This window comes from Cervus elaphus, chromosome 30, assembly GCF_910594005.1.
Source record: "Cervus elaphus chromosome 30, mCerEla1.1, whole genome shotgun sequence".
Classification (NCBI taxonomy): Eukaryota; Metazoa; Chordata; class Mammalia; order Artiodactyla; family Cervidae; genus Cervus; species Cervus elaphus.
Genome location: NC_057844.1, coordinates 29,572,979 through 29,588,423, shown reverse-complemented (window position 1 = coordinate 29,588,423; position 15,445 = coordinate 29,572,979). Strand labels below are relative to the sequence as shown.

General features: G+C 37.4%; 1 protein-coding gene and 1 non-coding gene across 5 annotated transcripts in view; both read left to right on the top strand.

Annotated features, from left to right (window-relative positions):
- The first annotated feature begins 7,636 nt into the window (after window positions 1-7,636).
- On the top strand, window positions 7,637-7,768 carry LOC122687137. Its single transcript, XR_006339038.1, has one exon. It is a non-coding gene; the product is annotated as a small nucleolar RNA SNORA72 (small nucleolar RNA).
- A 718-nt stretch (window positions 7,769-8,486) lies between these two features.
- Window positions 8,487-15,445, top strand: part of RXFP2 (relaxin family peptide receptor 2) — a 57,996-nt gene continuing 51,037 nt past the window's right edge. For all 4 annotated transcript variants that reach the window (XM_043892228.1, XM_043892227.1, XM_043892229.1 and 1 more), the window contains exon 1: window positions 8,487-8,683. In XM_043892228.1, coding sequence (XP_043748163.1) covers window positions 8,641-8,683 — 43 coding nt within the window. In that variant the 5' untranslated portion in view covers window positions 8,487-8,640. The remainder of the gene's footprint in view (window positions 8,684-15,445) is intronic.

Genomic DNA, 15,445 nt, shown 5'->3' with positions numbered 1-15,445 from the left:
CTAAAAATAAGGAAACAACAAAAGAACTCTGCTATAGGGAAGTCAACATGGTTCCTTGCTAAATGTTTCTTGTGCTCCAGCTCATGTAAATGTCGCAGTAGTCCATAATGATGTGAGCTTTGATCTTCCTCAAAAACAAGCAGCCAAGCTACTCCTGGGAAAACTGCTGTGTATCATTGCGCTGTGTCGTGTTGTTCTGTTGACAATTTTCTAGATATGATCCTCCCCAGGATGGTCCTGTGACTTCCTGAGGAACTGGTTATTAACCATATCAAACAGAAAAATAACACTGGCAGATGTGAGATGAACAAAATGTGTAATTATTATTAGCATATTTTTGGAAGAGAAGCTTTTTCACTCTCTGAGCTTTCCAGAACAGAAAAGGAAAAAAAAAAAAAAATACATACTATATATGTTTCTGGAGTTTCCCTTTTCTTCCATGGGCTTATTCTTAGGTATGGCTGTGTGCATGTGCTTGGCCACTCAGTCGTGTCTGACCCTTTGCGACCCCATGTATGGTCTGTCCATGGGGATTCTCCAGGCAAGAATACTGGAGTGGGTTGCTATGCCCTCCTCCAGGGGATCTTTTGAACCCAGGGATCGAACCCAGGTCTCCCGCATTGCAGCAGATCCTTTACCGTCTGAGCCACCAGGGAAGTGGAAACATCTCATTATTTTAGCCTATTTTTCTTCATTGTTCTCCAATGTACATGTTCACTTCATAAGTTTTTGTTAGCAGTTGTTCTGCTACTTAGTTCCTTTCTCTTGGAGTACTTGCTTTTCAAATACCTCCCTCTGTCATCCTCCTAGGTCATATTAAGTGGTGCTAGTGGTAAAGAATCTGCCTACCAATGTAGGAGACACGAGAGATGCAGAATCGATCACGAGGTCCGGAAGATCACCTGGAGGAGGGCATGGCAACCCGCTCCAGTATTCTTGCCTGAAAAATCCTACAGACAGAGGAGCCTGGAGGGCTACAGTCCATGAGGCTGCAAAAAGTTGGACATGATTGAGTGAGTCTATACAAAACATCCTTTATCTAGCCCTGTGCTTGGCCCTACATATTTGAATTCATCAACTTGATTCTGAAGTTAGCTGTTGAATCAGATCCCATAAAATAAAACTTTTCAGTATTTTCATGGAGTTTAGTGTTTACTCTCATTCGTTTGCTAGGTTTATGTGCTTTAGGTATGGATTCTAAAATCTAGTAACATTATATTGACAGGCTCTAGCTAATTTCCTGCATATGTGCTTGGGAATATGCACAGGTGCATATAATTACTTACCTAGTTTCAGCTAATATCATTAATATTGGTATTGTCATTTTCCTTTTCTTAAATCTTTCACTTTGGTTTACCCAAATGGAGACAGAGTATGATGGCTCCATAATGAATGTTCATTAGATAGTAATCTGAAATTAGCTGTATGTAGCCCTAAGGCCTTAGAATTTTAATGACTTTTAAATAAAGCTTCTAATGAATATCTTCTCATATATGTAGCAACTAAATGATTACAATTTTCTAATTGTAGCTTTTCAATTTCTCTAAACTATTGTAGGTAATTATTCTGTGAATGAGACTGTTTCAAATACCATACCTCTTTCCTGAATTCTAACTTCTCTACCTATTGGCTAGACACTGCTTTCTGGATGTTCCTCAGGCCCCCTAGGGCTTCCCTGGTGGCTCAGATGGTAAAGAATCTGCCTACAATGCAAGAGACCTGGGTTGGATCCCTGGGTCAGGAATATCCTCTGCAGAAGGGAATAACAACCCATTCCAATATTCTTGCCTGGAGAATCCCATGGACAAAGAGCCTGGTGGGCTACAGTCCATGGGGTCACAAACAGTTGGATACGACCAAGTGACTGACACTTTCACTTAAAGTTTTGGGCTTCCCTGGTGACTCAGATGGTAAAGAATCCACCTACAATGTGGGAGACTGGGGTTCAATCAGTGGGTTGGGAAGATCGCTGGAGAAGGGAACAGCCACCCACTCCAGTATTCTGACCTGGAGAATTCCATGGACAGAGGAGCCTGGCAGGCTACAGTCCTTGGGGTCGCAAAGAGTCAGACACAACTGAGTGACTTTCACTTTCACTTTCAGGCCCCTTAAGTTCAACACAACTCACTCAATACTGTCCCTGATAACATTCTCCTCCTGGGTCTTTTACCCAGTGGCTCAGTTTAGAGATTTGAGAATCCCCTGAAGTCTCTCTCTCCTGTCCTTCCATTGCTCACCATATCCCTTCAACTTTACCTCCTAAGTGTATCTAAGATTTGTTTCCTCTTTATCCAGAAATTAACTGATTTATTGTTTTGTGGGGTCTTGCTTCTGCTCTCTCTCCTGTCTAAGACCAACAGTTTAGGCACTCTTCTGGATACTGCATCCAACTGTCAGAATGTAAAGTTACAGAATGAAGAAACAGTACACACATCAGTGTTCATATGCAAGCAAAAGGCGAAATAAGAGAACAGGATGAGGATAACGGCTATTAGGAGCATTCAGGCAGGTTTGAGGGTGTTGGTAGGCTGTGCCAGCTTTGTGTTTTTATGATCCTATAAAATGAAGGGCTGGCATAATGAATTCGAGAAGAATTTAGATAAAAATGATTTCTGGATTTTCACTTTACATCAACGATCACTACCCAGCAGTAGATATGATTGTATTTTGTAAATAAAGGTCCATTCACTCAGAGTAAACTCAATATACAGACTTGAAAGTTAAAACATTCACCAAATAGTGTTCAGATTTATTTTATGTTACCTGAAGTTTTAAAATGGAAGGCACTTGGAGACCATGGTACACAAGCACTAGAAAATAGCATCTACTAACTTATTTGCTGCTGCTAAGTCACTTCAGTCATGTCCGACTCTGTGCGACCCCATAGACAGCAGCCCACCAGGCTCCCCCGTCCCTGGGATTCTCCAGGCAAGAACACTGGAGTGGGTTGCCATTTCCTTCTCCAATGCATGAAAGTGAAAAATGAAAGTGAAGTCGCTCAGTCGTGTCCGACTCTTAGCAACCCCGTGGACTGCAGCCTACCAGGCTCCTCCGTCCATGGGATTTTCCAGGCAAGAGTACTGGAGTGGGGTGCCATTGTCTTCTCCGACTAACTTATTTAAGCTCAGTCATATTTTATAGAATTTCAGAAAGCAAAAGAACTTAGTAAATATTCAGGAACCATTTTGTGAATACTGAAGGGAATGTCACCTCAGCAAATAATAGCTGCATAATTTACTCTAAAAAACATGGGAATCATGTATAATGTAGAAGACATTCCAAAAGAAGAAAATTACTTCAAATAAAAATGGAATTTGTGCACTAATGATTCAATATATATAGCACATGCCACTAACCCAATATCCTTAGTTTTTGTCCTAAAAAACTAAGGTCAGGATGAGTGACTTCCAGATCCATCTCTCTGAGCCAGGTTTTGTTGTTTTGCAACCAAAACAGCAACAAAAAAAATAAAAAATCTCAGTGGCTTACAACCACAAACATGCTCACGAGTCTGTGGGTCATGTGTGGCTCTTCTGGGCTCGGCTGGGCTCGGGTTCAAGCCTGCTGCGCGTGGCTCTCACTCTGGCTAAGGAGGGGGGAAGCCAAGCCACACCACACAAGACATTTAAAGCCTCTCCTGGAATGCGGCACATGTTACTTCTGGTCACATTTTATTGGTCAAAATCGGTCTCACAATCGAGGCAAAAATCAGTGCAGCAGAAAAATACACACTCACTATGAGAGGTTCTGCCAAGTCACATGGCAAAATGTGGAACTGAGTGCATAATCCGTTTGCAGAAAGTGGAATAATTGGGAATGCTAATCTAATGTACCACAATATCTCTCACATGCTTCTTTTTGGTCTGGCCATGTATGCGTGGCCAGGATTCTCTCAGCTTCACTCGGGTACAAGAATCAGGTTTACTTTCTTCTGCCATCAGCCTGACTGTGGACTTAGTTGCTCTGCACCATGACGTGACTTCTTAATCTCTCAGTTTGTTCTATTCAAGATGTGCAGGGCACAGATTTCATCTAGTAGTCTTTGCAGTTCAGACAGATTGCTCCCTTCCTTGAAAAGCCACTGGACTTCTTATCTGCACCTTTCATTTGGAGTCTTACCTAACTTTTCAATATGTCTAGTGCTCCCTTTAAAATACAATTTTCCTAGGAATACAGTTTTTAGCTGCCAGTCATTTTCTCTCAGAATTTGAATGCTATTGCATCTATTCTGACTTCCATCATTATTGTTGAGAAGTCCATTAGCATTCTAGATTCCCCTGTGTAGGTCATCTGCTTTTTCTCTCTGCTTTGTTTTAAAGCTTTCTCTGTATATTTGCTATTACTCCATTTTAATGCCAAATGTCCAGATGTGGATTTATTTTTATTTGCACCGCCTACTAGACATTGTTCTTCCTATATCTATAAATTTTATATTTTATCATTTCTAGAAAATTCTCAGTCATCACCTCCCTAAATGTTCTCTTTTATTCTCACAACTTGTTCTTTCTGGGACTGTAGCTGCATGTTGAAACTTTTCATGCTTTCCTCTGGAGCTTTTAATTTCTTTAGTTTTGTTCATTCCCTGTTTATCTGTACTAAATTCTGGATAATTTCTTTACCTCTTTATTCCAGTCTACAACTTTTTTTTTCTCAACTATGTCTTAATGACTACTTTTACCCATACATTGAGTTCTTAAGTTCCACAAATATGTTGTTTGTTTCTAAAAATTCTGTTTCTTTTGAATGGTTTCTTATTTCTTACTTATTTTTGTGATTCTGTGTGTTTCTTTCTTTAAACATTTTATATTCCATAACTGATAATTTCAATATGTGAAGCTCTTGGGGTTCTGAATCTGTTGCTTTTACCTGTGCTAGGTGTCACCTGAGAGTGCTTGGTTGAGCTTTGATAGTGAGCCAGTATTTGGTTGACGTTAATCTGGGTAAACCCCGAGGAACTAAACTGAGGATGTTTTCTACAGAGTTCGTGTTTCTACTGCACAGTGCTGGAGGATGACTCTTTGACAGTGCATGGCTTAGTCCTCTGGGGAGGCTGAGGCTGAGCTCTGAGACCTTGCCACTCCCCCAGTTTAAAAGTTGATCTTTTAGTTGGCATCTGCATTTGTTTGAAGGCATATCTTGCCTTTTATGTTTGTTTAGTGTTCTGCATCGCCGTTTCAGCATTTTTGCTTTTGTCTTGTGTTTTTCCTTTAGACTTGATTCTTCTCATTTTTAACACTGCAGAAATGCAATGAAAATTGTTTTCGTGCAAGAGCTTTTATTTCCAAGCAAGAAGGCTTTTCAGAGACTATCTAATCTACCCTCCTGCTGGGAGTGGTTGTCTCTGTGATATTTTTTTTACTCGGGGTTTATAGCTATGCTCACTGAGCTTGCCAAGAGTTGAAATTCCCAGATAAATGGAGCATGACTTAAATTATTTTAAATGTAAAGTATTAGAGTGAGAATACATAACTGAGACTTCCTTTCTCAAAACGGACCCTATATGAGGACTGGTTTGCCTAACTGACTGACATTCTATACTGATGAGGCTGTGTGATTCAGCTAGGTTTGTTCTGACTACAGAGTAACAAGTAGGTCTGTTACCACTGCTGAAAGGTTACTCAAAATATCAATCTTACTGAATGATGAGTTAATGATGTATCTCATGAAGAAAGGCTAATGTAATTATAATCCTAATCATAATCGTAATTATAGCTGATTATTTAAGGTTTTGGAACTTCCCCAGTGGCTCAGTGGTAAAGAATCTGCCTGCAGCACAGGAACCGCAGGAGACGTGGGTTCAATCCCTGGGTTGGGAAGATTACCTGAAGGACGGCATGGCAACCCACTCCAGTATTCTTGTCCTGTTTGACTCTTTTGCGACCCCATGGACTGTAGTCAGCCAGGCTCCTCTGTCTATGGGATTTCCCAGGTAAGAATACTGGAGTGGATTGCCATTTCCTTCTCCAGGGGATCTTCTCAACAGGGGTCAAACCCACATCTCCTGAATTGGCAAGTGAATTCTTTACCACTGAGCCACCTAGGAAGCCCAGGTAATTATCCTGTTAGTGAATTCCCTTGAATTAGACAGAATTACATTGAATTGTGCTATTTATTGAATACTATATTTATATGAGCTTTTATACTATTATTGCCAAAAATGTGAGTGCTACCCACAGGAGACTTTCATGAAGGAATAAGTTGATTCAGGCAAAGATCAATAAAATACACTTGTGCAAGTTTGACGTTAACATCCAGGGATGAATCAGTTTGTACAAGTCTTCCTCTCTGCATGAAGCATTCTCTGGAGCTTCTGTACTAACTGTGTCTCCAAAGAAAGAATCAATCCGTTCACCCTTATTTAAACCCCTATATTATATCCTCGTGTACGTTTCAACCGTTTGGGTTTCAGTTCAAGATACTAGATGCTCATACTAGGTAAATCAAAGTTAAAACTGATTAAATGAAATATCTTTCAATACTTGCACTTTTGGCCTTTAGAAACCAATAATGAGCCTAAGATGTTCTTAACTATTACTTATAATTATGGAGTTCTGAATTATTTGTGTTAATATTATAAAGATTAACTTTGAAAAGCTTAACACAAAAGGATGATGATTCAATGCTTTAACAATTTAAATCTATTTCTAAGGTTTAATATTCAAGAAGAAGTCAAAATTAACTGCTTTGAAATCTTGACATTTCTTCTTTCTCCAAAAATTGTGTTTTCACGAAATATATATTTAAAACCTCAAATAAATTTGTGATGGACAATTCATGGCATTCAACTGCACTTAAAAATTTATGCTTAACGTTTCAATACCACCAACTAGCACCCCTCATTTTGACAGTAGAACATAAAATATAGGAAAAATTCATCACTCTGAATTTTTTTATGAGAACTAAGGCAAATTTTATGTAAAAGACCTCAAAATTAGTGAAGAAAAAGGGTGCTTGACATGTAAGAAAAAACCTCGAACTATTTCTTTTCATCGTTTCCTTTATTCTTGCTGCTCTCTCTTTTGGTTTGAAAAATAAGATGAGACTACATCTAAATGTATCGGGAAAGAGTCTGGAGAATTTAGCTCACTTCTTAAAAGAGAAAAGAACTAACTGCATTATGTGATAAATAAAATATTTTCTAGTTGAAATTCCCTTTGAATCTTTATTCTGTCAAAGGCTGGAATGAAAGAAAGAACAATGAAAACCCCATTTCTTATGATTTGTGATGGTGTAGCCAGTCATCACGAGATAGTTTTTCAGTGTTGTTATGACATAATTCATAGCAACATATAAAAGTGTCATTCTCTTAGAAAATTCTCTGTCCAAATCACAACTACGAAATGTTTAGTATGTCTACATAGACATTTCTCAGAATTTCTTAGACGACGAAATTCTACAATGTCCTTTTGTAGACTCATTAGACTAGGATCAACTGAATTCTATGACCAAAGTCCCTTTCTCTAACTTACACAGACTATGCTGCTTTAAAAGCTGCTTTCAGGATGTAAGAACTGAATTATAATTAATATTTTCTAATAGATGTGAAACACGGGATTGAAAGCAAGAATAAGAGTATCAATTTTAAAAAAGGAACATAATTATAGAGGAAGTAAATGAAGTTTAAAATATTGTGTGACTGCGAATATTCTCGCTGTTCTGATTTTGTAATAATCAGGGCAGGCTAAACATTCGCTATATTAAGACCATGCATGTGTCCCCAGACCTAGTTCTTTGCCTAGGTCTGGTTTTATAAATGCTGGTGATAAACCAAGTCTGCTTTACATGACGTATCTTGTGTGGGAATTGTCTGTGACTCTAGGTATCTGATCAACCTTGAGAAATGGTAGCACAGCTAGTGTGATAATTTTTGAAAATAACCATTGCTAGTTTGATGAATACCAGTTGCCATTAAATGAGTTGTAAAAATTAAAAAAAAAAAAAAAAAAAAATATTGTGTGAATGTCTTACAGTGAGTAACTATTAAACACAGGGCCATTTATCTTAGTTATTACTATCTATCTGTATACCATTTGAAAACATTTAAGTGCATTTGAATGGAAGCAGGTATTCTTCGTATATTTGCCAGTGAGTAGCTTTTTGTTAGTTGTTTATTGAATGAAAAATATGCTTGCAAAGAGTTTCGTCACCTATTCAGTGTAAATCTATTTCCCTCCCTATTGGAGAACTTCTATATATGATTGGATTTAAATTAAGAGCAAATCTGTGTTTGCTTTGGCAGCACATATACTAAATTAGGAGCAAATTGTGCTACATGCTTTAATGGGAAACTTTTTTAGAGTGATTTAAAAAAAATGTTTTTTATAATACCAGAGTTTTGTGTATGTTTCTCTGTACATACTATAATGAATTAATGATCAAGAATACAACTGTAGATTTGAAATAAAATGAAACCAAAAAAAAAAAAAGAATGAAAGATAGGCTGCATAGTGACAAAGACCGTCTCCTCTCGTGCCAGTAAAGTTCTAGCTGTGAGCATGCTCAGACACAGGGGAGGCACCGAAGTTAGTATATCAGAACTCCTTCTGAGGTATAAGGAGCATACGTCTAATAACTCAGTTGCTGTGAACCCATTGTTACGTTTCTGGTATTAAGTGTCTCTTCAGCCGCAGATTGATTGCAATGTTCCTTCTACTTCATTTCATCGTTCTGATGGATGTCAAAGGTAAGGCTGCTGCTTTCTCGCTTAAATGAGTGCAATTCCAAAAGAACTGATTATTTCTCCTTAGTTCTGTCATGTTTATAATACATTCATTGCAATGTTTGATGAGCAGACCTCCGGTTTGCGTTGTCATTGTCACTAGTTGCTTGTAGTCTCATCCTAGCAGTTTCTAGATGCAACAGATTTTTCGTGGAAACTTGCCTTTTAAATGTGGTTAAAATTGTAGACAAGATAGCTTTAAAAAAACAATGGTGAAGAAATCAATGATAATGGAGAAATTTTTTTAGTATTTGAAAAAATGTACGATACGTTAATAAATTAAAATTTTGCCTTATGAAATTTCAACCTGTTGAAATCTGTTCATAAATTTTATATAGTTGTCAGTTGCTATATTTCATTATTAACATAATTAAACTGGAAATTGCAAAACCAAAGACAAATCTAAAATCAATATTTCTCCCTAAGAGCAAATCTAGATAAAAGAAAATAATTAAAATGAACCAAAGCTACCTATTTAGATAATTCTCCTGTCTGTTTTAATTTTGAAACATTTTCATTTTAGCCAGACAGCTCACTTTCAAGTTGGTGGCATTTTTATTGTATAGCTGAGAAAAAAAAGACAAAATTTAATCTTTACCTGGTTTTAAAGAAAAATATAGACTTGTTTTGCTGTGAGGTTGTACACTTCTAAGTAAATAATCTATTCATCATACTCAGGGCATATGGGTTTATTATTAGTCTTATTAAGGATGTTTTTAGGTTCATAGGCTTTCTTAAAAACTTTTAATAAACCTCTGAGAATGAAGTTAAAATTCAAAATTATATTTCTTTTCTGAGAAATTTGTTTTAGGTTTTTAAAATTTTTTATTTTATTAAATGAATTCAACTGCATATTTTAAATATTGAAATAAAATGCAGTATTTATGAGCAGTTATTTAAGAATATCCAACAGATAAAAGATTTTTAATATTTAAATTTTAGCTTGAATTTGGAATACTAGAACTTTTTTTCAAATTATTTTAGAATATTTTAATACATGTAGCATGAGTTTTGTCATATTTTAATCTTTCTTACATGAAAACTTAAGTGTTATCTAAGGAGAAACATTATGTGAACTCATTTTGCATGAAATACAGTTGTAGAAAGCAGTCTACTTCTTGATTTAAGGTCTTCTTCCTTCAGAAGTTAATGCTCTATGCACATTTGTAATTTCAACTTTTTATGATCTTTAAGAATAGACAGTTTAAAATAGGTTCTTGTGTTCAACACATGTCATAAAGGTTATCTATGCCCTTAAAAATTCTTTAATGTACAGGTATGTAACTACGGTTAACCAATTTTACTAAAGTACTTGCTTATGGTAATACATCTAAATTGATTTGCCTTGGAAAAGCAAAATCTTTATCTATTACCAAAGTAATGTTTTTAAGATTTACCACAATGTAATGCTGTTCTTTAAAAAAAAAGGAAAAATTCAAGCAGATGATTTTTTTTTATTTCTAAGTAAATGCCATATTTAAAATCCATAATACCAATCTAATAAATATTTATTAATTACAATTCTCTGGAAATTTATATTTTCTAATTTTATATTACTTTTAAACCCTTTATATTTAAAATAATTTACTTTCAAAGTTAGATATGTTAATGCTTTGATATCTTACTCCTGCTTATAAAAATAATTTGGTATATATATCAGCAAAATCTTTTTCTTTTCCACAATAAAATTATAGTTGTTAGTTAAAGCAGTTAAAATTACACAGTTAAAGCAATAAAGTTGTTTATAATAAACAAAGGAAAGTCATTTAGAATTATATGAGTAAAAATTACTTTTTAAATTTAAATGAATATTTGTGATAGATTCTAAGACCAGATCTAAATAAAAGGAAAAGTTAATAATTATATGATTTGTCTTTTCTCTTCTGGCCATAATCACCCTTGTGGCCTAAAGAATGAATGATATGGCTATCTTAAGCTACCAACATTAGTTAATCAATCAAGATAACAGATCTTATCATCACTTTCTTCATGTATTTTATCATCAGTTTTTTTACTTGTATTGTTAACCAGCTTCAAACTCCTTCCCAATAAAAATTTTATGGGCTAATTATGAACAATATTACAAACTAAAAACATGGGCTGGGAAATTGAAAGCATGAAGCACTGAGAATGCTACTTGATAACTACCAGTTGCTACTTATTCAAATAATTTGTAACCTTGAAAAACATAGTCATCAAAAACAGAGCTTGAGCTGCACTTGGACGTGAACAGTATTTTACTGCCCCCTAATGGACCAATTCAAATCTCAACCCTGTGCTTTGTAAGTCCTGTCAGTTCAGCCCTTGAGGAAAGGGCTGAGACTGTGTCTTGAGAAAAGGTTTATGAACTAAATCTTAATTTCACACAATTACATCGATGCTGCCAGTAGCTGTGAAAATCAATTATACTGTGGGCCAGTCACACTGAGAGGCTGAAGCAGCACTGCTAATGGAAACTCACCTGCTTCTGGGCTGAATGGAGCCCACTGTGAGGGAAGAGGAAAAATAGCAGAAACCCAGAAGTGAAGGTCATCGGAGATAAGTTATCTCTAAAGGCACTACCTAAAATACATCTCACAACAGATGTGTATTCATTTGTTCAGCTTACCGTGAATGAATATGACCCAGTGTAATAAAAGAGTTTTAAGGACTCTCACTTGAAGTGACAAAATTGGCTCTCACCTGAATTTTAAAGACAAAAATTGGGATGTTGCTTTCCGGTAAGCTGGTATTGAAAAATGGCACATTTAATCCTAAGACATTGTGACTTGAATAAAATTCAGTTAACTAAGGACAGTTTTTGTGTACACAGTTATGTGATGGTAAATAAGAAATCATAAGAAATAATAGTGGAAAGTAAGACATCAGAAAAAATAGTGGAAATTTACACAAGAAATCATAGTAGAAAAAAAAAGAATTCATAGTGGAATTAGCAGAAGCATTTTAAAATGCTTCATTCACATGCATCCATCCCTCATCCCTATAATTCTAGATGTTCGGTAGCATAGAAAAAAATTAAGTTTGCAATAAATGTTCTCATCAGTGGCATATCACTTTAATTTTTTTCCCCCTAAGGGAAGTTCTGTGTGAATAGAATATGTGTTTGATAAGGGGAAGATGTTTTATCTCCCAATTCCCCAGGCATGAATTTTCTCTTTTTTGAAGGCCTGGACATTTTCATGAAGTTGGACAGATTTTCCTCTTGCTCATTTCTCCCTATGAGCGGTCTCAGAATTGCATCAACATAGTTCATTGGAATGTTCAGTTCTGAGCCGTAGTTTATATGAGAATCTCAGGGACTTTGCCTTGTGGGTGATCAAGTTCCGAATCTCATGCCCAGTTTGCAGAGATATCACCGCTGCTTTCCTTCCTGGCCAGTGTTAAAATCACAGCCTTGGGTGGTCAGCAGAGGTAACTTATCCCCCACGCATTGTCAGGGGCTGTACCCAGCAGGTGGCTTCATGCAGGTCCCAGCCTCTGCTGACCGGCTGTGTCCAGCCGCTTCCTCAAGCCAGCCTGGAAGCCGGATCTCACTGCTCTTACGGAGCTTAGGTCCTCTCACAGCAGCAGCCTTTTCTCTGGTCACCTCCTGGGGAGATTCTCTCTTTGATAAATTAAACGTTTCAGTGAAAAAGCAGAGTTTTCAGTTGGCCCTTGTGTCTTCGGAAAAGTGAGTGTGGTGGGGAGCATAGTCGGGATTTGCTCACAATAGATCATCTTGACCCAAAGCTTAGAAAAGAAGGTGGTTTTTAATTCTTCTGGTGTTGCTTAATCAGAGACTGGACATGGAGGGCATACACAACAGAGATTTGGAATCATGAAATGCTACACCAGTGGAAGGGATTAGGACAGGAGAAGCAGCAGAGTGGCGAGGATGCTAGATTTAGGGGTGAGCCCACCTGTGTTCAAGTTACAGCCCTCATCCTCGGCAGTCTTAGACCTTCCACGTGCCAGACAACCTCTGAGCCTTGGTCAGATATTGGTGCAATTATTAAACTCTCAGAATTATTGTATCATTATCATAAGTCCTGATATACAGGTAACCAGTTCTCTCACCTCGTCTTCCTTCTTCAAGACACAGCTGGCTTCTCCTGTCCTTTATGGTCCCCACATGTGTTGGAGAAACAGCTTATCCATTTCTACACACACATACATACCCATGCACACTCTTGGATCCTTACTGAAATTGCTTTGAACCTATACATCGATTTGAGAGAAGAATTAACTCCATTTATTTAGGTCCTTAATATCTATCAAAAACTTTACATACTTTGCACAAATGTCTTGCAAATTTTTCTTAGATCTGATGCTATAGTAAACACTGTTGATGCTATTGTAAAAGGCAGTTTTTTAAATACTTCATTTTTCAATTATTTGCAATTGATATAAAGATATTAAATTGACTTTACAGAAACCTTCATAAACTCTATAATGCTAATAATATATTAGTTTGAATTTGTTAATGTTCGCACTGATATCATTCATGAATAGTGACAATTTTATTTCTTCCAGTATGTATATCATTGATTTGCTCACCTTGCTTTGCTACCTTTGCTAAGTCCTCCAATGCAGACCACCCCCCCCCCCAAAGTGCTTATTTATTTGGCTATACCAGGTCTTAGTTGTGACTTGAGGGATTTTTAGTTGTAGTATGAGAACTCTTAGCATGTGGGATTGAGTTCCTGGACCAGGGATTGAACCCAAGCCCCCTACATTGGGAGCTCAGAGTGTTAGCCACTGGAACACCAGGAAAGTCCCCAGTGCAGTCTTGAAAAGATGCAGTAATAGTGGACTTCACTGCCCTGTTCTCAACCTCAAAGTGAACATCTCCAAAAATTTCCCATTAGGTCTATTATATGCTATGGGTTTTTTATAAATATCCTTAATAAATCAAGTACGTTGCCTTCTGTTTTTAGCTTGCATAGTTATTTTAAAGTCAGGATCTGATCATTTCCTCTCTGGAGCCTCTGTTGTAAGCAAAGTTAAAAACAAGTGACACAGTGGCAGAAAACATTTGTGAGTTATAGAACAGAGGGGCTAACCTCACTGGAGAATTCTGCTCGCATTGCCAGATTCGGTTTTCTCACACATAGTTGCAAACACTATGTTCCAGGCCACTGCTGTCAGGAATGAAAGTTTCACCCATCCATGAGCAAAAATAAATTAGTCTTTTGTAAAGCTAAATGTATTCCTTTCAAGGGACTGCCATTTCTTCTGTGCATATATTCTCTGAGTTTTAACAATAAAATACTGTTTTTCTCATGATAACTATTCTAATAATCATAATTTGGGATTTTTTAATGTTCTTGTTTGACAAACTAAAATATTAGTAACTCTTCACAGGTCCCTCTAAATTCTTTACCTGACTTTATTCTGACCTAATGCATATCGGTGACATTCAGGGTATTGATGAAGAAAAAGGAGCCAACACATTTAAGGAGATGGGGTGGGACGAGAGGAGGGCCATGAGAGTGTGGAGAAGAAGGAAGTAAACCGGGACAGTGAGACATCACAAAGCCAAGGGAGAAAAGGTTTCAACCTAGTGACTGTGGCTGGCTGGGTCAAATGCTGGCGAGAATTAAGCAAAATGAAGACTATAAAATATCTACAGTGTTTAGAAATAAAGAGGACATTAGTGATTCCAGCGGGAAAGATTTCAGTGGAGCAGCACAGCCAAGGCTGAATGCTGTGAACTGAGGAAAGGAAGGGTGGTAAGGAACTGGAAACACTGGCTAGTATGATTTTTCTGAGAAATTTAACTTTGAAGGGAGAAGAGTGTCTCAGCTCCAGTAGGACTGAGAGTTAGTTAGTTGATTGGTTGGTTGCTTGCTTGCTCGATTAGTTGGTTGGTTGATTTGTTTGTTTTGAAGGTTAAGAGGTGATTGAGTAAGATTAATGTTAATGGAAAAGCCAGTGGAGAGACAGTGATATTGAAAATACAGGAGAGAAAGGAGATAATGTGAAGAGCTACTGAGAAGAGGAGATGAAATGGAATATAGGACACAGACAGGAGGTTTGTATGTGGGCAGGAGGGGAGCCCATCAACCTTTGTGCATCATAAAGGGTGCATCATCCAGGACCTCAGCCTTGGACCGTGTGGCTTCTACACAGCTCAGCACTAGCGGCTGTGTGAAGGTGCCCCGTACTTGTGCGAGGTTCATCCTGCCCAGTCATACACAGCAGGCTCGGACACAGGTCAATATGTCAGTTGGAGTGACACAATTTGAGAGAGTTACCACCAAGAAGAATAGCCAGTGAAAGCCCCTCAAGGCAGAGCAGTCAACAAATCAGAGAGGATTAGAAGAGAGTGGTGAAAGGAAAAAGGTATCATCTTTTCTCCTCTCCACATCTCCCATGCCAAGTTTCCATCAGGTTTCACCCCATCTCCTTCATAATAACCCTTTCCACATTCTTCTTCCATTCACCCATCACAGTGTTCATTCTCCTGAGTTCATTTTACATGGACAGGTTTTAGGAAGAAGTCAGACTCTTACAGAACAAGATATGGATTTAAATACTAAAAGACCAGATATGAACCTAAAAGGATGCATCCCTCACAATGAAGTTTAAGCAGTGAACTGGTCAGTAGAAGAGATCTTTTGAAAAGAAGTCTTTCTTGTGCCTTTATGTACCTTAGAGCTTAGTGTTCAGCATGTCATCCACATAAAAGCACCCAGCCCAGGCGGACATGGGGTGGAAATCCATCCCTTGTGAGGATAATGTTGG